The 21,312-nt window shown below is 43.5% G+C and overlaps 1 protein-coding gene and 2 long non-coding RNA genes across 7 annotated transcripts in view; 1 reads left to right on the forward strand and 2 right to left on the reverse strand.

Annotated features, from left to right (window-relative positions):
• LOC119707763 overlaps positions 1 to 9,425 on the reverse strand; it is a 23,853-nt gene extending 14,428 nt beyond the window's left edge. For 2 of the 3 annotated variants that reach the window (XR_005258846.1, XR_005258844.1), the window contains exons 1-2: positions 6,231 to 6,367; positions 3,058 to 3,173 (exon numbers count right to left, since the gene is read on the reverse strand). This is a non-coding gene — a long non-coding RNA (uncharacterized LOC119707763). Of the gene's footprint in view, positions 1 to 3,057; positions 3,174 to 6,230; positions 6,368 to 8,854 lie in introns of those variants that run through there. The other variant, XR_005258845.1, reaches the window with a different exon arrangement.
• On the forward strand, positions 6,298 to 12,958 carry SOCS2 (suppressor of cytokine signaling 2). Of its 3 annotated transcripts, none has more exons than XM_038153148.1 (3): positions 6,298 to 6,430; positions 8,245 to 8,521; positions 9,454 to 12,958. In XM_038153148.1, the coding sequence occupies exons 2-3, from the start codon at positions 8,377 to 8,379 to the stop codon at positions 9,900 to 9,902; spliced, it is 594 nt and encodes a 197-aa protein (XP_038009076.1). In that variant the 5' UTR covers positions 6,298 to 6,430; positions 8,245 to 8,376; the 3' UTR covers positions 9,903 to 12,958. The 3 variants fall into 3 exon arrangements, with proteins under 3 accessions (XP_038009076.1, XP_038009074.1, XP_038009075.1); XM_038153146.1 differs by lacking the exon at positions 6,298 to 6,430 and adding an exon at positions 6,442 to 6,727 and having other exon boundaries at positions 9,454 to 12,955; XM_038153147.1 differs by lacking the exon at positions 6,298 to 6,430 and adding an exon at positions 6,739 to 7,764 and having other exon boundaries at positions 9,454 to 12,957.
• LOC119707764 lies at positions 10,832 to 21,001 on the reverse strand. The gene is made up of 2 exons (XR_005258847.1): positions 20,843 to 21,001; positions 10,832 to 20,638 (listed from the first exon to the last, which is right to left on the reverse strand). It is a non-coding gene; the product is annotated as an uncharacterized LOC119707764 (long non-coding RNA).
• Between the last annotated feature and the right edge of the window lie 311 nt (positions 21,002 to 21,312).

A 21,312-nucleotide genomic window follows, 5' to 3' on the forward strand; every position in this document is an offset into this window, starting at 1 on the left:
GGTTTTGGTACAGTACAGGGGGAGATACTGCTTCAAGTAGCCAATCGAATTTTATCTACTACTGTTTGAGCTTTTATTTCCACATACCTGGAAAAACTGCTTACAGGGGGAGCAAGCCATCCTGGTAATGGACAGGCTGTGCCAAGAAAAGGCCAGCTGTGGACCAATGCTCTTTCCTTAACCAGAAAGAGTAGCCTTATGTCTGTTTCCTCTCCTGAGCCTTAAAACTGCCGGCCTGTCTGGCCAGTATTTCATCAGGTTATGTCGTCCCAGTATGCCAGTCAGATACAGGACGATGCGTTGGGCCATCCTGACAAAAAGCAAGCACTAATCCTGACAAACAGAGAGAAAGCAGTTGGCAGCTAGTGCTGTTTTCTTGTCATCTGCCCAGGTTTGTATGACATTCCACATGCAGCCTCTATACCGAAGCAGGGAAAGCAGCCATGCCTATCTTGAGCCAAAAGAAGCCAACACGTCAGAGGCAGGTTAAGTTCATTACCTGAAACTAACATGTAATGCACTAATCTGAAAAATGTATTTGAACCCAGCAGCATATTCACATACAATAGGCAACGTATTTTCAATTAACTGGAAGAAGTTTAACTTATATAAATACATTAGTAAATGTTGATTATCCTGTTCTTCAAACTCCTAAGTACAGCAACACATCAGGCCTTATGCTGAAGTCTGTTATAGCCTTAGCCTGAAATTTAAAAGTGGCTCATGCCCAAAAAAAGGTTCTACAACTCATTTAATGATTCACAGTACTCCTAAAATGATATTCATCTGTCTGCTCTCCATGGCAGCACTTTCAATCATAAACACTTAATTGTAGGAATTCATCCTCAAGGCCAAATAGCTCTGGGTGAATTAAACTATCCTTAATATAAGAACTAAAACAGTGATTTAAAATTAATCTTTTTCTGATGGGAGGCCATTTATTCAGAGACACATAACCCAGTTTCTACTTCACTTTTCACTCAAAAATCTCCCCTTTAGAGATAGGCACTGCATCACCTGTTTTAGTTTCCCTTATTAGTTTCAAAATTGACTCTCTGCCAACAAAGGAACTTTATTACTTATGGATTGGCAAAGCATAGGAGAGCTGCCTTCATGCTGTCTGTCAGGAAAACTTTTTTCACAGACATTACTTGCTCTCTTTTACTTTGAGGCGTAGGACTTGCAACTGGCAGAAAAACATCTCGAGCCTCCTCAAGCATAAAAGGCTTGTTTTTTCTGGCAGCATCTAGGACAAGAATGCAAGATTTTACAGTGCTTTCAGCTGTGCTATCTCTAGGATTTTTCAAAAAAAAAAAAAACAAACCCAAGAGTGTATGTTTCTCTAAAAATCCAAAACTTCAAGGAGCATGGTTCTGAACATGTGTGTGTATAGGTGTGGTGGATTTATATACCTGTATGCTCTTTCTCAGCCAAAAAAACCAAGGTAAATAAATATTACAGTCACAGCATTTTGTGCTATAATCTGAATATTAAAATCCATATAAAATATTCCACTAGTAGTTGTTTGAAGACTGTACCAAAATTGGTCCTTTCCAGCAGTCCTTTTTTCTACCTTGTTCATGAGAAGGAAACATGAAGGAGAGGAAAATGCTATCAAAGCACATATATTTACAACTTATTCTCCAGTAACTTGCAGCAATATTTGGCTAGTTTTAGTCAGAGTGAAACTCGATAGTTCACAAAATAACACAGTGATAGATCAGAATTCTGCTGTTTATAAAGAAGCCTAACTTAGCAAAAAGTAAAAACTGCTGTGTAAATTATCCTTGTTTTTTTTCACTTAGTACCCTGTGTCACCACGTTCTATTTTTCCTTTACATGCCTATCGAAAGTATTTTTATGTTATTTTGGTTTTACCTTAAATTCTAAATACTAAATTGGAGAAACTAAGCAAGCACTACATTTATTTTTTTTTCATTGACGATCCCAAGTGGCTAGGTAACCTCTTACCAAATGCAGGTTAGGCCTTTACTTTTAGATAGTAGATAGCACAGGATGACATGAGAGATGGACTTAAATGCCACCTTTTTATGGTCAGTTTCGTGCTTGACAGTGATTATCTGTCTACCTATCCACTGAACCAAAAGGAATGATCCTTCTTTTTATTAACTGTCTCTGAAAGAAAAGAATCCAGATGTTATTTCAAAGTATTACTCTCTTGATGCCATGTTTTGATGTTTGCTTTTAAATCACAAGTGCTGATTTCCTTTTAGAGCAACCCTGATTTATAAAAATTATTCACTGAATTCTTTCATTATTCTCCTTTACCAAATGTATATTAAGAAAAGCAAAGCATTCACACATGAATAGATAAAAATGGCAGGAAATAAGGTGGCAGCTGGTAAAGAGTAAAACTGCTTGGTATGAATCTTAATCTATTTCATCAAAACATTCTGTTCCTCAGGCAGCTGGAAAGAGCAGGGTGATCCCATACACTGAAATATTTGTTTTCTTTATGTTTTATTTATTATGTTTTAGGAACTCTTTGTGAAATAGGCAAACCTTTCTCCTAACTGCTAAGTGAGAAATCCTCAAAGAGTTTATATTGCAGACCTTTCTCTTGCTGTGGAGTTACAATTAACTCATTCCAATTTGCTGGAGCTAAAGGCTCAATATTCATATTTCTCTGCTCAAGAACCATACTGCAATCCCAGGACAGGGAAACCATGGCAGCTGTGCACTGTTATTTGGACTAGTTCAGGTAAACATTTGTCAAAATACGTTCAGTAAGTAGACCTATGTGATAAGCAATAGCTGTTCTTTTAACTGAAGGGGATTTTACCTGACCAAATGGTATGCCATTATTTGTGTATATTATATTACATATTATGTGCTGCATCTTTGGAAAGTTAAGGATGAAGAGAGCAAGGAAAGGCCCCTTGTATTCTTCCAGGTAGCTAAGTAAATCTATCTTAATAAATCAGTAAATCTTTTCAGTGAATCAGAGCAAACTTAGCACAATCAGCTGAGTCAAAAACACATTACCCCCCCTCTGCTCATATCACATTATATAAATAAATCAGCGTACGAGCTCACCAGTAAACTTGGCATACTTTTCAGGAACAAAGTGAAAATCATTTCTAGTAACAGGCACTTCTCAGGACTGTAAAAACGTCGTTGCCTCCTTCCTTGGTCATGGAAGGGATTTTTGCCTAAAGGAAAAATAAAAAATAAATTCACTCATCCTTCCCTGTCTTGAGCATATGCATTTGAATGCATCAGAAACAATATATTCTGCTTGTGATTTTTAAGAATCCTTAATATTAATATTTTCATTACCAATATAAAACTTGATTAAAAATATCTACTATATGGATAATATACAGTCAGAACCAACATTCATGAATAGTAGTATCAGGAAAAAAAATAGGGATTGCTTAAGTTGGTGCCTTTCATCTCTAGTTGGATGATATGCCTCTAAAACTGGCTCAGAAGCATTCATGTTTGTATATGTACAGCAATATTTCTCCTATAATTGATACCCCAAAACAACAGATTAAAAATAAATAAAGCATTTGGTTTGAATTGTACATAAATGCTTTAAATCCTGACTTGTATATAGTTTTTGTATTAGTGACTGTTTAGAAGAATTACTGTTTTTTACACGGCAGATTAAAAAACCCTATTTTGGAAAACTAAGTTTTCTGAGTCTGCCCCTCCTTTTCTCTTTCTCCATTTCACATCTTTCTCCTACTCCATTCTGATTTTTATAAAGTAAAACTCTTCAGGCAGACCAAACCTGTATTAAACATCCCAGTGCCAAAAAACTAAAAAGTAGCTTTAAGTAGTTTCATGCACTATATACAGCCCATAGTCCCAAAAGTAATTTCATTTAGTCACCTTTTCTTACCCTTACAACTATTTCTTTTCTCTCCTGTGACTGCATGGAAGACTCATGCAGACAGAGAGGAAAAACAGCAACTAACATTGTTGAAAGAAACAGTAAAATACAAACGTAGTCCATCGAGCCTAGAGCACTTTCAGATGTCTCAAGCCAGAGAATAAAGGTAACTGTAAACCAGAGCACTCCTGTGAGGTGCCAGGATTGTCATTTAAAGATCCATTTGCAGTTTTAAGTTTGAATTTCATTACTCTTGTAAGTTTATCAGATATTTAGTGCTATTTTTAAGAGACATTAGGTTCTCATGAAAAAAATTTAACAGAACTCTGTTTAGGAAAGATCCTGCTGATATACTGCCTATTTATTATTTATGCTACCTTTTTCATAACAATATCTGAAGTTTTAAGTAACAAACATTTATTACATTCTTCTGTTCTTGTTTCTCATTCACCACATAAATCGTGGTCTTCCTCCCTCTGCCTTTATAGCAGCCAGCTGTGGTTTTAGAAACAAATTACTATGACTTCGAGTGACGAATAAACAGCAGAAGCAAAGGAAGTCTTGAGATACTATCCACATAAAAATCCCATTAATAAAATAACATGGGAAAAGAGAACTACAGCAAAGCTGTAAAAAAAGCAGCTTTGCATCTAAACAAGACGTATTCCTTTTCTCCAAGATGAATTAGTGAACTTGAAAGAAATAGGCTTAATTTGAACACTATGATATCAGAAGAACATACTTTTTGAGCAAAAGCTGTGTGCCTACATATACAGAATTATTTTAGTAATAAAAATAGATCTGTAGTAATTTTTTATTGTTCTCCTGAACATCGTGAAGTCAGTGCCATTCTGAAAAAGTAATGGAGGTTTTTTGCAAGATCTCATGTCATAGGTAGCTGAACTGCCATCTAAATTTCTAGTGGCACAAACCCATTCTCTCCCTTCTTCACATCAATCCAACGAAAAAACTCAGTGGGGATTCCACAACCATCACTGGTGGCTGGATCTAAGGCTATCTGAACTTCACAGACAAAAACAGGAACAAGAATGACCTTCAAGACCTAAATTGTTTTAAACCATTTCTGAGAATGCTTAAGAAAGCCCGTGTTTGTTCCTCAGACCTCATTTTAAATCTGTGCTGCTGCCAGTGATTAAAACCACCTTTTTTCATAAACTGAATAAATTAAATTCAAAAGCACCCAGGCATTACAAACAGATGAAATCATACTGGCCAATATTTCACTTAACAAAGTAGATTTTTTTTCTCTCAGATGAATTTACTTAATCACTAAGTACAGAACTTAATTTTTAAGATAACTATTAATTCTCTTATCCTCTGATACTTAAGAATTATAAGCAATAACTGTTACAAAATCCTTCAGGATTTGTAATCCTTCCTCGGTCCTTATTTTTTTTTTTATTTTTAAGAAACGTTGCATTTCAGACGTTACTGGGGAGTGCGACCCAAGGCAGCGTCTCAGGCTGGGAGCTTTCTCTGTGCAGGGGAGCTGCTCCGCTGCCTCAGCCAGACAGTCCAGCCTAATACATATTCATTTACCCCTCTGATAACAAAGGCTCCCTACCCCCTCCCGCCCCGATTGTTAAAGATATTATCTATTATTATGTTATAGGTTTGGGCTTCTTTCCTGAAATCTTTAAAAAGACACCCCTTAATCTTTCTGCCGTCAATTCTCCCTCACAGAAACCCCCGTGGAATTCGCAGGGAGCCCTGACCCCAGCCAGGCACTAGGGTGAGACTATTACGGCTACTTTTGCTTTGTTTTCCCTCTTTTCTTTCTTTCTTTCTTTTTTTTTTTTTTTTTTCCCTCTGTGTGCGTCTCTTTCTAAAGTCGGCTCGGGGCCGCCGGGGCAGCGGCGAAAGGTGGCTGGTTACCGAGCAGCACCCACGGCGCAATCAACCATCTTTACGCTAAAAAACAGCTTCGCGGTTATTAAAAAAAATAATAATAATTAAAAAAAAAAAAGGGGGGGGAGGGGGAGGAAATCGGCGCGCGCATCGGCGGGCAATGGCTGTTTGTAGCAACGAGGTATTTAGCGCCGGAGGGTGAAGGGGGGTGGAGACCAGGGTGGGGTGTCCCAGGAGCTTCGGCCGCCGCAAGTCCCTGGCAGAGAGCTCCTGGCACCGGCCCCTGACGCGCTCCCGGCCCTGCGGGCGGGCCCCGCCGCCGCGCTCAGGTGCCCGCGGCTGCTGGCGCCGGGCAGGCCGGGCGCCCCTCGCCCCTCCGGCCCCGGACGGGCGGCTGCGCTCCCGCGCTCGCCCCGCTCCCTCAGGGGTCCCGCCGTGCCCCGCGGGGCGGCCCGCCCGGCCCCGCCGGCCCGGTCCCTCCGCAGCCCCGGGCACTGACCTGCGCGTCGCCCGCGGCTCCGCGGGCGGAGGAGGAGGAGGCGGGGGGGCCGCGGGGCAGCGTTCGGCGACCGCTGCCCCGGCGTGACAGGGGCGGCGGCTCGGTGCGTCGGCCCCGGCTGGCCGCGATCGCGGCGGAGGCGCCGGAGCGGGTCCTGTCACATGATGCGGTTCCTGGAAAGTTCCTGGAAAGCAGCCTTTGTATGTAACCATCCCGGGAGGGGGGAGCGGCGGGGGCAGGATGCCCTCGCCTCGCAATCAAAGGCGAGCAGACCGCCCGCGCCGGGGAGAGGCGGGGGAGAGGAGGGTGTTGTTTCCCCAGGAGCACCATCTTCCTCCGGCGGCCTCTGTCCGCCCCGGCACAGCCTCGACGCTTCTCCCCGGCGGCGGGTGCTGTGTCCCCCCGGCCCCCCGACGCCGCCGGGACCCAGAACAACCTGACCGCCCCACCTCCAGGCGGCGGCAGCGGCGGCCCCAGCCCCGTCCCGCCGAGCCCGGGTGAGTCCCCTTGTCGTCGCCCCCCTCCGCCCGGTGCCGTGCGTCGCTTGGAGAGCCGGCAGCCCGCCGCCCCGCTCCCGGTACGGCGCTGCCGACCGCCGGGATGGAGGCTCCCCGCAGCCGGCGGCAGGCTGCTCCCGCTCTCCTCGCCTCGGCCGGGGGACGCCCGGCTGCAGCCAGCCGCCGCCGCCTCGCCAGCCTTCCGTCCCCACCGAACGCCCGTGGCGGCGGCGCTTCGCGGCTCGGCGCTCCCGGAGCCTCCCTTTCACAAGGGGTCGCGCCCGGACACGGCATGCAGGGCTGCTCCCACCTGCGCTCGTCGGCCCCGCGCCCGCAGCCTCTCCCGGTGACAGGCGCACCTGCGCCCGGCCGAGCCGGCGGCGGGAGCTTCTGCGCGGGGGAAGGAGGGGATGGGCTTTGTCGAGGGCTTCCCGCGCGCGTGCCTACATATGTTGGGATAGAAACCCGTCAGAACAACCTATCAGTTGCCACTCCAGTTTAATTTGGAAAAGTTTCTGAGCTCCGCCGCGGAACTTGTTAGGGGAGGAACCACCTCAGCATTATCCCCTCACCTGGCGGCTGCTGCGCACCCGCAGGCAGAGGCTGTCCGGTTCGCAAGCACCGGCGGGGGGCTCCCGGTCTTCCCCGTGAGCCCCGTCCCTCCACTCTAGCCAACCCGGCTAGGCTCCCCCTCTCTGGTGCTGCCCGGCTTTGTGTCGCTCCTGGTGTGGCGGTGCCCCCAGGAGAGAAGAGGCTCTTTTTGTCCCTCTCGTTAGCTTCGGCCAAGAGGAAAGGGTTTTTTCCCTTCCCTAATATCAGCATTTAATGGAGCGGGAAAAGCATATTTCCTGCCCCGTGCTAATTATAGCGCGTCCTCCACCGCGCTGCCCCTTCCGTTCCCAAGCGGCCGGCGAGCCCCCGGAGCCGGCGCTGCCGGCGCACTCGCTCCGCAGCTTCTCGGGTACTCCGCTGCCCGAGAGGAGGTCTGCCATCCCAGGAGCGTGGCCCACGCCGGGCTTCCGTTCCCGTTCCTACAGGTACTACTTCGCGGATAACCTTAGTGGAAGGCGTCCGTACGCATCGCAGCGTGAAACCCAGGCAGCGCCGGGGCTGGGACCTCTGCCCCGCTCTGCTGGACTACCCCTCCTCTCTCATACCTTTACGTGCTCGGCTCTCCCCCCGACCTCCTCCCTCCCCAAAAGTCTCAGGGCTGCCGGCCGGGCTCGCCTGCCCCAGCCGAGGGAGCGGGGCATCAACGGGTTCGCCTTTGCGATAAAGCGAGACCACCGTCTCGGGACGCCGGCTCCGCCGAGTCCCCGGCGGAGAGGAGCCGAGGACAGGCTGGGCGGCGGGGGGAGGAGATGTCCCTCCCCCGCTCCGCCGGGAGGTGATCTCTCGCCTCGGGTCCCTCCTCTGGATGCTGGGAAGTTCCGAAGCGGGATCGCCAGAAACACGCTGTGCGTCGGGAGCGCCTCTCGCGGGGCTCGCCGCTAACCACGCTCTCTCTCCGCTCGCAGGCGGCGCCCGGGCTGGGGGCCGGGACCATGCACCCAGCGCGGCGCTGAGCCCCGCGGCGGCCAAGCGGAGCCCACTCCTGCCGGCAGCGCCCGACCTGCGTGCGAGCGGGGCCGCGCCCGCCGCTGCCGCCCATGACCCTGCGCTCCGCCGAGTCCCTGGAGAGCGCGGAGAGCTCCGGGGAGCGCTGGGGGCACCCCGGGGCGGCGGCGCCCGTTGCCGAGGAGTGCCGTGAGGTGGAGCAGCTGGCCGCGGCTATGGAGGAGCTGCGGCGGGCAGGTAAGCCCGGGCGGCCGGGAAGGGGAAAGCGCCCGGGGCGGCGGCGCTGTTCGGGGGGGAGGCAGAGCGGCGCGGCGGGGATCCGCACCGGGCCGAGAGGGAAACTGGGCGGCGGTGCGACGCCTGGCCATCGCCGCCCGGCGCTGCGAGGTCGCGTTCCCGCGGCGGAGAGGGGCGGCGACGACTCCGACCTTACGCGGACTGCGGCGGCCGAAGCGAAAGCGCCGGCAGCGCCGCTCCCCGGCGGCAGCCCGGGATCTGCGGCGGGTGAGGGCCGGGCGCTGCCGCCGGCCGGGGCGGGCCGCCGCGCCGCATCCCCTCGGCCCCGCGTACCTGCGCTCCCCTCGCCGGCGTGGCGGCGGCTCGCCCGGCCCCGCGGGACGCGGGGCTTGGTCGCGGGAGGAGGGAAGGGCTTTTTGTCTTCATCGCAGCCGCGCCAGGACCGCAGCTACCTCGCCGAAGTTGTTTCCTTATCCCTTAGCTTTCGATCGCTTGACAAAGCTCATTTCAACAGCAGCCTACTCAGTCACCCAAAGCGGGCGTTCTGCGGGCTGCCAGCCTGTGCCTTGCGGACGCAGCGCTGGCCCCGGCGGCAGAGCAGCGGGGAGCCGCGGGACGCGTCCCTGCTTACTTCAGGGGCGGCCCGCCGGGTCGGCGGCTCCGGTGTCGGCCCCGCAGGACGCTGCGGGAAAGTTTGTGCATGTGTATGCATACATAGGTAAATAAAAGTGACCTGGAAAGCTCTGTCAAAACGAGATGCATTGTAAAACAAATGAATTTAAATAGCAAATAAAAATTTACTGTGCCTGCAGGACTTCAGCTTTCAAACAACAACAACAAAAAAAAGGGTGACTAGAAGCATTATCAGCTAGAAAGCAGCTTTTAAACAAACAGGAATAAACAAATCCTTTCTTTCTCTCATCTTTTAACAGGATGGTACTGGGGCAACATGACTGTTGCTGAAGCCAAAGAAAGGTTACAGGATGCCCCTGAAGGGACCTTTCTGGTTAGGGATAGTTCCCATTCAGAGTATCTACTGACTATATCAGTAAAAACGTCAGCGGGACCGACCAATCTACGTATAGAATATCAAGATGGCAAGTTTAGACTGGACTCTATCACTTGTGTCAGATCTAGACTTAAACAGTTCAACAGTGTTGTGCATTTGATTGAGTACTATGTTCTTATGTGCAAGGATAGAACTGAAACACCTTCAAATGGAACAGTTCATCTTTACTTGAACAAACCCCTCTATACATCTGCTCCATCCCTGCAACACCGCTGCAGAATAGCTATAAACAAGAGCACAAATCAGATCTGGGAGCTGCCATTACCAACAAGACTAAAAGAGTACTTGAAAGAGTATCAATACCAGGTATAAATATATTTTCTAAATGCCTCTAACACAGAGTAACTTTTGAATGCAATTCTTAAAATCAGCCAAAGAACTGAGTAACCAGTTGTACAACTCAGCATGGAATTCACTATCAAAACAGTGGCAGTTCTGGGGGAAAGGTTTTTATTTCAGATGCTACAAAGGGAGACTTTATGTAAAATAATCCCAGTTTGCATCTTTGGGGGTTCAACAAGGTGGCATGCTATTCTTGCAAGGAGAGAGAAGCGAGGAATCTGTCCAGATTGTGTTGCTTTGTCAATAAAATGCTGCACTATCAAATGCTTACTCTAGCAGTGGGACCGGGAGAGACTTCATAAGTGGTCAGAGACATATGAGAGTTTACAAGCATCTCAGTTGTCTGATTCCAAGATTAATTTGGTGCTGGTGTTCATATAATCCTAAAAGCTTAACTAGATCACACTGTGATAATCTTGCTAAAGTTATGCAACTAATCAAATCTAGTCAGAAAAATGATCATGTATTCAGTTTTTATTGAACTACTCTCCTGCTTTTCTGCAAGCAAAGGAGTACTGTAAGTAATCAGTCTAGAACATTGTTTTTCAAAGTTCTCTGAAAGCTGACCTTAAGAAGAAATGCCACATCTTTCACAGGAGCCCAGTATATTGCTGATTATACCAGACTGGTATCCCAGAATCCTTAATGTGTTAACATCTTCACAGTGGTGATGTATCCATGCTATTATTATTAAGCCTCTTTTGGTTGAGGCTTTAGAACTACATTTTCCAGACTTGCAGTTCCAATGTCAAAACATGGGTATCAGCAGTTATATGTGTCTTCTACAGTGTAGAATGTTTTCTTCAGCCTGTTTCCCAAAATATGGGGAAATACGATGTGGATTTTTTTTTTATAAAGGGGTTGGTTTTCCTTTTTCTTCTTTTTTATTTTCTTTTTGGTATTTTATTTTATTTTATTTTATTTTATTTTATTTTATTTTATTTTTTAACTTCCAATTCACCATTGTAGCTATCAGATGATTACTCAATAAAGTAAATCAAAGTGCACAACAATCTCCCAATCTTTGTATGTATGGATTTGCTACTATTCAGGAAAGAGTACTCTTATTTAGGAACTTATATAATTTCCCAGCTAATACTCAGATAAATGCACATGTATCAGTGAGGATGAATAACCCTGCTTTGCCTTTGTGGTGCTGCTCAAAAGTATAGCTGGATTACATTCAGATTAGTGGCTTAGAGGCTGCCTGCTGAATTCCTGTAGTTGGGTATTAGCACAGGATATTGCTTTTTCTGTTTCAGTAGTCTTCCAAACAGGAAGAGGGGACTAAGACCCTCAGTAACCATTCTTCAGCCCAAAGGTAAAGTATTTAATAGAAGAAATACACAGGATGAGAAAAATAGGAAAGCAGTAAAGAGAGAAACAAGGACTTAGACTCACTTAGTCAACAAATTAAAAGTTTTAATTCTTTCCCTAGCTTATTTGTTGATTAAAGCAAAGACCTGTGCTTGAACAAGGAGGGTTGTCAAGACATGCTGTAATCTAGCTTTGCCCAGGCTAAAATAGAAACAACATAAAATAATCTTGTTTTCCTTGTGACTTAACTGCTCTGTTGTACTTTCAAGATGTTCTCTCCCTTCTCATAAACTCTGGGGCCCTGACCAGCTTATTTGTTGCATCTACTCTCAGTTTTACATACTCAGTTTTGTCTGTAACATGCTGGCAGAAATGAGTAGCAGAGCCATTGAGAAATAGAAGGCACCAAGAACGTGAGGCAGGGTGGATGGTTCCTTGATATGACAGATACTTGATATGTTCTTGTTCTTTCTGTGGAAAAGGTGGGTTTCTCCTCCTCCATGGCTCAAATCTTCTGTCCCTATTTTAAACTCAAGCTTTAGTATAGAAATGGGAGGAGTTTTCTTCTAAAAAACAAACCAAAATATTTTGTTATGTAAAATTTTCCCCATGTCTTGCCAAGATGTATTTGGAAGTTTTTCACATTATATGGTGGTCATCTTTTGGTTCCCATGCCCAGAGAGCTCTTGTATTCTAGGTCTGTGTCACAATTGCACAGTTCTTGTCATCAGTCTTGCTAAGATCTGCCACCCTCAGGCTGAGCAGCTTTTCCTGTGAGCAGAGCCTGTCAAAAAAGTGTGTTCCTGGGAACACTTTTCATTCTGATGAATCTTTTCTTACAGTTTTTGTCTAGCTCTACCCTGTGGTGAGAGAACTGCTATATGGAATAACTTCTATCACAGTGACAAACCCTCTAATCTGCTGCTGTGTTAACATTCTACTACTGTGCCTTTTCAGCCAGGGTGACATGCTTGGGGTCTCAACACATTCTACTAAGGACCTTTAAAATAAATCCCTGGGGGTTTAACATCATGAATACCAGTGCTGGAGCAAGCAGACTGAGAAGATAAGAGCTTTGGGGTGCAATGAGAGTGCTATGTTGCAAATATAAGACATGATTTGTGGCTTTCTGGTGGCAGACTATGTGAGCCGTCACAGGCCAAGTGTAGCCCACAGCAGAGCCGAGCCCTGAGGAACAACATGGGGCAGATGCAGGGAAGCTTGCTGGGTTTTTTAATAACAGTTCTCCAAAGCACAAGGGCAAATGGCAGGCTGAGAACAAGGAGTGCTGGCAAAGTGAAAGGTGGTGATTCTTGTAACTAATCAAGTTACTGTGATGTGGAATCAAGTCACCAAACATTGAGCATATTGACCTAGACTTTGTATCATTTCCATTAGTTCCTGTGAGGAAAAGAAGGTTCCTGTAACTATAGCGTGCTCACAGCTGTGAACAATATTTTAAACAGACTGGAGGGGGAACTAGTCCTCTTTGTATGAAAGCACAGTTCTTGTCCTCATTAGGATGCCAGTCCTAGGGTTGATGCATTGCACTAGTAAAACTAAACCACAGTATAGCTTGCAGAAAGCTTGGCTTCTTTCTAATGCAGCACAGAGGAATGACTTGTTCTGGTACAAAAAATCTGATGATAGAACATGATTAAATTTCAGCAGTACAAAGATCTTGCATGAAGACTTTGTGAATTTTCAGACATAAAATTTTCAGACATGTTGTTCAAAGATTTAAAAAAAGTTTCAGTGCCTTTTTTTTTCTTTACCCTATGGATGTTGTAGCTGGTTTGCAGCACTAGCTTTTAAATTGTGGGCCTTTCAGATTATAAGAATTACTTCTAACTGATATATATCCTCTTGAATTGCTAGTACAGAGTGTGCAGCAAAGCCAGTTCAGGTTCAATGCCCATGAGTCAACCAAAAATCATGATAAGGACTTTAATCCTAAGCCTTTTTTCACTCCATGTGTTGGTTTGGTTTTTCTTTTTTGAGTCTTGGAGTTTCAGATTTTTAAGTTTATACCTGGAGTGTTAGAACATCACTTTACTTAAAGGAAATCTGAGAATCCCACAGTCCAAAAAGGTTATGCTTTAAAAAAACAACCAAAATTAACATGAATGATGAAAATTGAATTGGTGATAGTATTTAGTTTAGCACTAAACCTAGCAGAAGTGTAAACTAGGGCAGTATTTTAGTTGTATGGGTATCTTCCTGCTGGTAGTATTACCACTGGAGACAGAAAATGGTTTGAGTACAAGATGAATGGGTAGAGTGGGAATGTAACCAAGCAGCTGTGCTCATTGCATTAGAAGTAATTTTATTTTAATCTGATCTTGTAATTATTGTCCTAATTATATTTTATGTAGCCACATTCTAGATAAACAATATAAAATTATTAGCAAGAAGGAAAAATTGTTCACCAGAATATAGGGGGCAAAGGGGTTTTTTTATATCTTACAACAATGAGGAATTTAGGAATTTACTCCTATAATGAGACTAAGTCTCATCATCTTGAGAAAACAGAGTCTACATATGACAGGGAGGACAGAGTTCTGTAGTTGTGTGGATTTCTGTACCTTAGCCAACTCTCATGTTCTAGTAAAATGTTCCTGCAGGTAAATTACCTTGTTAAAGATTGTTTAAAAAACTTTATTTACTTATATGCTCTATTGAAAAGCTTTTTCTTGTATTCCTGATAACAATCCCATTGATTTTTCCTTTAGCTATAATCTTCGGCTCTAGTGGAAAGCGAGTCAAATGATATGAGGGCTTTGCTCTCCTTAAACCCAAACACATAATGGAAATGGGAGGAGATATCTTTAGACATGGGTATCATGTCTAAGAGTCATTTAAAATAAAGTAAAATAAAATTTCTGCCAACTTTGCAGTCATTAAAATAATTTTAAGAATCATATTTAGTGCTAGAAGAAACAATGGTTTGAGGGGTTCTAATTCTCAATACCAGTAAAAGAACTTTGTTGAAAGGAGAAATTTAATTTTAAAAATATAGAAATTAATGAAACTTTTACTATCTAAACCAAAGAATTTCTAAATAGAAAAAGAAGTTAGTTGAAAGGTCAGAGCTGATTGGCTCCGTATACACATAGGCAGTGGGGTTGACAAGCTTTGGTATCTCAGCCCAGCTCCTGAAAAGCACTTCTCTATTAGCATTAGATTCAGCAGGTTTCAGTATTTTACTAAGCCATTATCATGACTGAAAATTCCTGGAAAGAACATTCCACTGACACATAACTGTCACCACGGTCTGTTGACAGCAACATTTGCCACAATATTGCTAAAATTGGGTTGTTTCTACAAAAGGCTGAATATCAGTCAATGGAATGGAGAGGCAGAGTTGATTCAGGTGCTGACCATCACTGGTCCTTATCTCCTGTCCTAGAGAGCACAAGCTAGGTGAAACATAGCTGCCAGGAGCAAGATGAGAAAATATTCTGCTTTCTGAGGAGGGAATTATGTGTCTGGCTTTCATGTCTAAGAAGGGACTGAAGGGAAAGGACATGGAAAAGCCAGCAGCTCCTGTGAGAGGCGGTACTTCTCACAAGGTGTATCAAATAACTAACCACCTGGATGAGTACAGTGCTGAAAGGTGTATTAGTAGAGATTAAAGCTGATATGGAATAACTAGTATCAGTACAGTTTGAATCCACACATAGACAAAGTCTGGCTAGATAGCTCAATTTTGAGAAAAAAGAAAATTAGCTTATGGCAAACTCAGTATGTCCTGGGTATGTCCCTCTCCAAACAGGAGAGGGATTAACTGTGTTTATTAATCAGGTTATCTACAGGGCTTTAAATTAGCCAATGCCTCTGAGAAAGTCTACAGAAATACAAAAATATATCACCATAATTATGCAGATTAAGCTGCCTGATAAACTGTGTATTCTATTCTACTTAGATTCTATTTTTAAAAAGGGATTGCACCTGTGTTTCATTTTGTTTTCTTCCAGAATTGGAGCCATTATTTTTCCAGGAACTGAAATACCAAAATAATACCACTCCTTTTTATGGTATTAAGGAGGAATATAATGCTGGAGCAAAAGCCATTTATATTAGCATAAGAAATGAGCTGGTATTTAGTAGGAAAAACTTCAAACAGGTAATATCCAGAAAAAGTTTAGTGGTGAGTGCTGCTAAGAACAAAATACATCAAAAAACCCCAAACAAACAAATTCAATGCTTCTGTCTTGATTTCTCTTTCACTGGAGGGCAGGGTTTATGTAAGTAAATCCTTTTGATTCCCATCAAACTGTTCTATAACTGATGTTTCATAGCTGAGGTTTGCAACTTGGTACACCGTGAGTTAACAAATAGCAAATGCAGAGGCATGTTAGACATGGGGAAAGATTCAAAGCCCAGTGCAAATTCTTCTTTTGAAGTTATTTGGATCAGGCTTGATAACAGGGTTTTATGAAAAACAGTAGTAAATGTGGTAGCTGAAAGTGCGAAAATCCCCTTTAAAATGCTTTGTTACAATTTAAGTGTATCTCTTTAGGTTGCAGCCCTGAAATAGGATCTTTTCGGTCGAGTCGCTGTACCCACACTCTGCCTCAGGAGGAATCTCCAAATTTGAGAGATTGCTCTGGACACCTTTTTAAACACATTTGCTTTTTTCTTACCCTGTTTGACACATCTGGAGGGCAGAATAAGTTGTTGATCAACTCTTACTGTTCGAGGGATTTTGAGCTGGTTGATTTTCTGTAGGAAGAGCACCATTAAAGACTGAGCTGCAATTTATCCATCTGTAAAGTGGGGGGGGGACTCAACATTCTGTAATTTCTCACCATGGTGTAGAAAGTGGCTTATACTACAAATAACATTGATAGGAACTTAAGCTGCAATAGGGGCAATACCTTTGACTGGCTGCACTGCGAAAAAGAGAGAAGGAAGTAAGTTAGGAAAGTGAGATCCTTGTCTAACTAGATGGCAGTGGATGTGGCACAGCTCCTTCCTGAGCTGGAATGCTTCAGACGTGTTTTCTGTGAGGGAAGCTGCTTGTGAGAAGCTTTCTGGAAATTCATCTGTTTCTTTTAACTCCCCTGACAGAGGATGCAGTGCCTACTGCAGGATGCTTCACTAGCCTGCAGGCAGGCAGGTTTCATTTTGAAAGGGAACAAAATAGATGAAGTGAATTTTTAATTGAAGGGTATTTTTTCTTTGAAAACAGGATGCATGGGAAAGGTTTAAGCAGTGGCAAATATCTTGCGAGGCTACCTGTAAAAACATTCCCTGAATCTCTGCTAGCTCCTGAAGTCTAACCTTAAAGTAAGAATCTTTCAAAATATAGGTATTGTAGATGAGTTTGTCCAGTTCAAATCCAGGGAAAGCAACAGAAGATTGCAAAAAGCAATAGCTATTCTCCCCCTAAATAAAAGCAACCTTCCAGTCTTTTATCTAAAATATTAGAAAACCATTTCATATGCTGTAATTTGCAAGTAAAGTAAGTTGATTTTGTGAAAAGGTTTCAGACTTCAATCTTTATTTAGTTTTAGTTATTTGCCAATGTTTGATTTTCAGGTTAATTAGTGAATTTTCTTTGTTCTCATATTAATAAAATGGTGCTTTACATTTAAAAAAATTATTAAGTCTGGAATAAATAAATAATAAGAGGCTTGCAGTATTTCATCTGTCTCCTCGAAGAATCTTTGAATTAAACTTAAAAATAGAGAACTACATTAATTCATATATTTAAAGGACTACAAATTCTGAGAAATACTGAGTCATGCTTTGCAAGTAATAATTACACTTTTTTTTACAATTCACTGGATTTTTTAAAATGAAATGTATACACAAGTTTTGCAGTGGATGCCTGCTTCCTTTGTATAACTATTTCTCATTCAACTTTTTGCTAGAGATTATTTTTACCATGGTAAAAAGCACTCAGAATTCATTGCAGTACTGCTAATAAACACTTATTTTTATTATGGAAACAAATGTAAATGTATAGACACTACAGAGTCACTTTAAACCCTATGTTTTGAGATGCTTTAGAACTTTCTGTGTTATATTTTACCTACGTGCTGGACGTGCCTTTTAATAAAATACTACTTTTAAGGAAGTTCATGACGTGTCACCTATATTTTATATTAATTCCTCTCTTTGGTCTGCATTGAATGTAAAGTCTTTATTATTTAAATGAATGGAAGTTATAAAGTATCAGAACAATTACACAGCAGCCCAAGGGCTGATCCTTTTCAGTGATGTGCTTCAGTCCTGCCTGTCATCTTTTTTTAGGAGGGATAAGGAATCATTTTTCTAGTAGCAAAAGCCACCTGAAGAGTGAGACCCCTTCCCAACTGACCACCTAGTGTCCTCAAATCCTGCCAGCATCCAGCACAGTATGCCTAAGATTTGGTCTACAGTTTGGGGAAACTTTCTGCACCAAATCCTTCCCTTCCTTGGCATTAGCCAGGTTTTCAGTGACTGGCACAGGAGATTCGGATGTTGGCATTACAGAGGCCCGTGGCTGCAAAGGGGAGGGCAATGGGGGCCAGGGTGAGGAGGAAGAGAAGAGGGAGGAAGGAAGGGAAGAGGTTACTGCCTGGGACAGCAGCGGACAGCAACGGTTTGCAAGACCCTCATCTGGCCTTCAGGCCACCTACTTTGGCTCACCCTGATTTACATTTTAACACTGTTTTTGAGACGCATCACTTACAGAAATGTTTGCTGCGCTCTTCCTTCTAAAATTGACAGGCAAGCATACAAGATATGTTTCTCTTTTCCCTTCTTAATTTCTGAGGCTTTGTGAGAGATTTAAGCAATTAGATGTGCTTTTAATAAACAAATCTAGAGGATCCTATTTTTTCTTTTGTCCCTAAAGCTGGAATGCTGTCCTGCAGACAATTGAAAACAGCCCAATCCTAATACATTAAATCTGCCTGTGCCAGTTTTAGGAACACATTTGGCCTCTTGTTATCAGCAGAAAACAAACTGGTCTGTAGAAAACAAATTACACACATGCTTAAATAGAGCTTGACTCTAATTAGCATAAAGGATCCTCTCAAAAGCATTTTTAAAAAATCTGATTATTCTGGTGCAGTTTCTAGAAAGGTTTGTGACTTTTAAGTGAGCTTTTAAAAAGTGCAGAATAAATATAAAAATCTGGGATTATGACTTGGAATAACCTACATGAAAAGTGAATAGCATTGTCAGAAGAGATACTGCTTAGCTTGCTTCCCACAGATTTGGACTTGTGACCCTGAATTCAGCAGTCCTTAAAAGTGGGGCCTGATGACCACTGATGGCCCCTCAACCTGCAGAACCAGACAGAACAAGATTTAAGACTAAAAGTCTGAGGATACTGATGTGCAAGATTGATTATGATTTGCAGTCTAGGAAATGTTTTTTTAATCTACATGGCTAGCTTTGAGATTCGAGCAGTTAGTGGGGCATTGACTTGACACCAAACTGGCTCAAATATATATAAAATACATGTATGTATTTGTCCTTAAAACTGAAATAGAACCAAACCATGTCCCTGAAGTTTTGTTGAAATTGGACCAGAATGGAAGTGGAAGACCTTTAGTGAGGGCTGAACCCAAAGGGGATCAAAACAAACACTTTAAGGACTACTCTCCTTGGATTTAAAGTATTAGCTCTGTGTGTCTTTATCGTGTACCTGTACTATACAATCAAAACCTGGCTGTGTTGCTAAAGATGAACTCAAAACACCAGTAGCATTTTTAGCTTCCACTAAATACATTTGCAGCACTCGTTATTAACTAGTGGAAGGAAAAGGAAACGCCAGATTTTCCCTTAATGAGATTTGGACCTCCAGTGCTGTCCTCTTCCTTCCTAGGCTTATCTGCTTCCTTTCACTGCTTTCCTTCTTTCTATCTCTGTTCAGACTGCAAGCAAATACGTGACTAAATGCTGACTGCGTAAGTGCTGTAATTTCCTTGGGTGGAATCTGGAGTCGCTCTATGCATATCCATATGTTTTGCTAACTTTCTAAGACATTCTTAGACAGTATAAAATTAAAAAAGCCAAATTGCCTCATCTGGCAAAAAGATACAGTAAATGCAGTGATGTAACTGCTTGTCTTAATTTTTTATTTTAAAATGCAGCCACATTATCTGCAATTAAAAGCAGCTGTCAGGATTGCAATGATGAGATTCTGTGAAGTCTGCAATTTTGGTCACTCCAATTCCAGATATAACAACAGTTCCTTAGATCACGACTGAAAGGAATAAAAAAAAAAAAAAAAAAAAAAAGCAGCACTGACTATCAGAAGTACAAGAAGCCGGGACAGGAAACTCTCAGTAGCTGTGTGGTGCTGTGCTGAGGAACGATCGTACAGAGGGTTCGCGGTGTCTCTGCTCCCTGGAGCTGCTCTGTACTGTTTACAAACGCATCTCCTCACAACTACTATTACAAATGTCATGGCAAGAAAATTTAAAACCACCTCAGCTGTATCTTGGCTACAACAGCAGCATACTTCTTGTCTTGGAGTTACCGATGATGACTTAATTGTGTGGCGTCCAGGGTTGTCAAATATGTTCATGCATTGCTCTGAAACAACCCAGAGGAGTATTTAGATTTTTTTATGCCTGCGTTCATAGAAGACTAATGTGTGCCTGAGACAAAAAAAATAATTTACCTTGGTTTATCAGATGTATCGTAATAAGCTCTTATTTATCAATTATTCACAAGCAATTTAACCCCCTCTATCCAATTTATTACCTGCAAATAATTATAGGTAAAAGTGTTATGTCATCAAACCAAAACACTGCCGAATAAGTAGCATCTCTGCAGAAGCTGGCTGTATAATATATGTATATATTTCTTAAAACCAGCATACAAACTTTGCCTTTAAGGCTGATTTATATCCTGTGTCCACAAAAATTCTGAACTGTCAGCCACAGGAAAATCAAAGGAAAAGGATTTAAGATTCCTGAGTGTGACTGCCTATCTTTATGCAAAATCTTGTAGATAAATATAATGTTAAGCATAGGCAGAATGTGAACTCTACTCTTGGTTACTTTTTTCCATGGCAAGTATTTCTTGGGCACAGTATCTAGGAAAGGCACATAAAGGTTTCCACAACTAGCTTCCAAATACCCTTAAATATTTCAAATACCCTTAAATTTGTACAATTAGTCTAAACAGAGTGTACAAATGGGATTCACAAGGTGATGACGTTTCTAGCAGCAGCTGCAGCAACCACCTTTCCTGCTTTTCCAGAGGGTAGGTATTAGCACGCTGTGCAGACCACAGCCAGCTTGCTGTGGCTGCCTGCAGCTTCAAAGGTAGTACGTCCCAGAACTGGAAGATCTTTTTTTTTTTCCCCTTTCATCGCTATTGCGGTCCCGACATGAAAGAAAAAGGGCTGACACCACTCAATCCCGTGTGACACCTGATACCTATGCAAAGATGGAAAAAAGTTATTTCATGATGTGCGAGTGAAAGTGACACCGCCTCATTTTTACAGCGCTGTGAATCACAGTTTTCTCTTTTCTACCGTATCTATCCGTAAAAAATTAAGTGAATAATACAGTATGCAGTAATAGAGGGATAAAACAAAAAGAACGTGCATAGCAATGTGGTAGACACAGGCCAGCTCTTACTTGAATAAATTATTTTCATCTAAAGTTTCTTCATTTTAGGCTGTTCAGATGAAAGCGATGAAGCCAAATGTGTACAGTATTCGACATAATACTGGTCTGTATTTGATATGACGATGCCAGCACCAGGATGAAGTTCAGCTCAGCGCATATTCACAAATAGGAACCGGTGTGCCTAGAGAGTAATGAGATCAGCTGTTTCTAATATCATTAACACTCCAATTTCGTAATTTCTAATTTAATTTTAGATACAACCCCTCCCCTCACTAAACACCCCCACCACCCTGACTCCTGAGACCGCGGCGGGTCCTCCGAACTCCGGTAAAGGCGCCTCCTCGGCGGAGGCACCTCCCGTCCCCGCCCCGGCTGCGGCACGGAGCAGAGCGGCCCCGCCGAGCCCCTCGCCGGGCGGGCGGCGGCTGCAGCCGGCGCGGCCGCCGGGGCCCGGCTGCCCGCAGCTGACATGGCGGCCG

Source organism: Motacilla alba, chromosome 1A, assembly GCF_015832195.1.
Source record: "Motacilla alba alba isolate MOTALB_02 chromosome 1A, Motacilla_alba_V1.0_pri, whole genome shotgun sequence".
Lineage (NCBI taxonomy): Eukaryota > Metazoa > Chordata > Aves > Passeriformes > Motacillidae > Motacilla > Motacilla alba.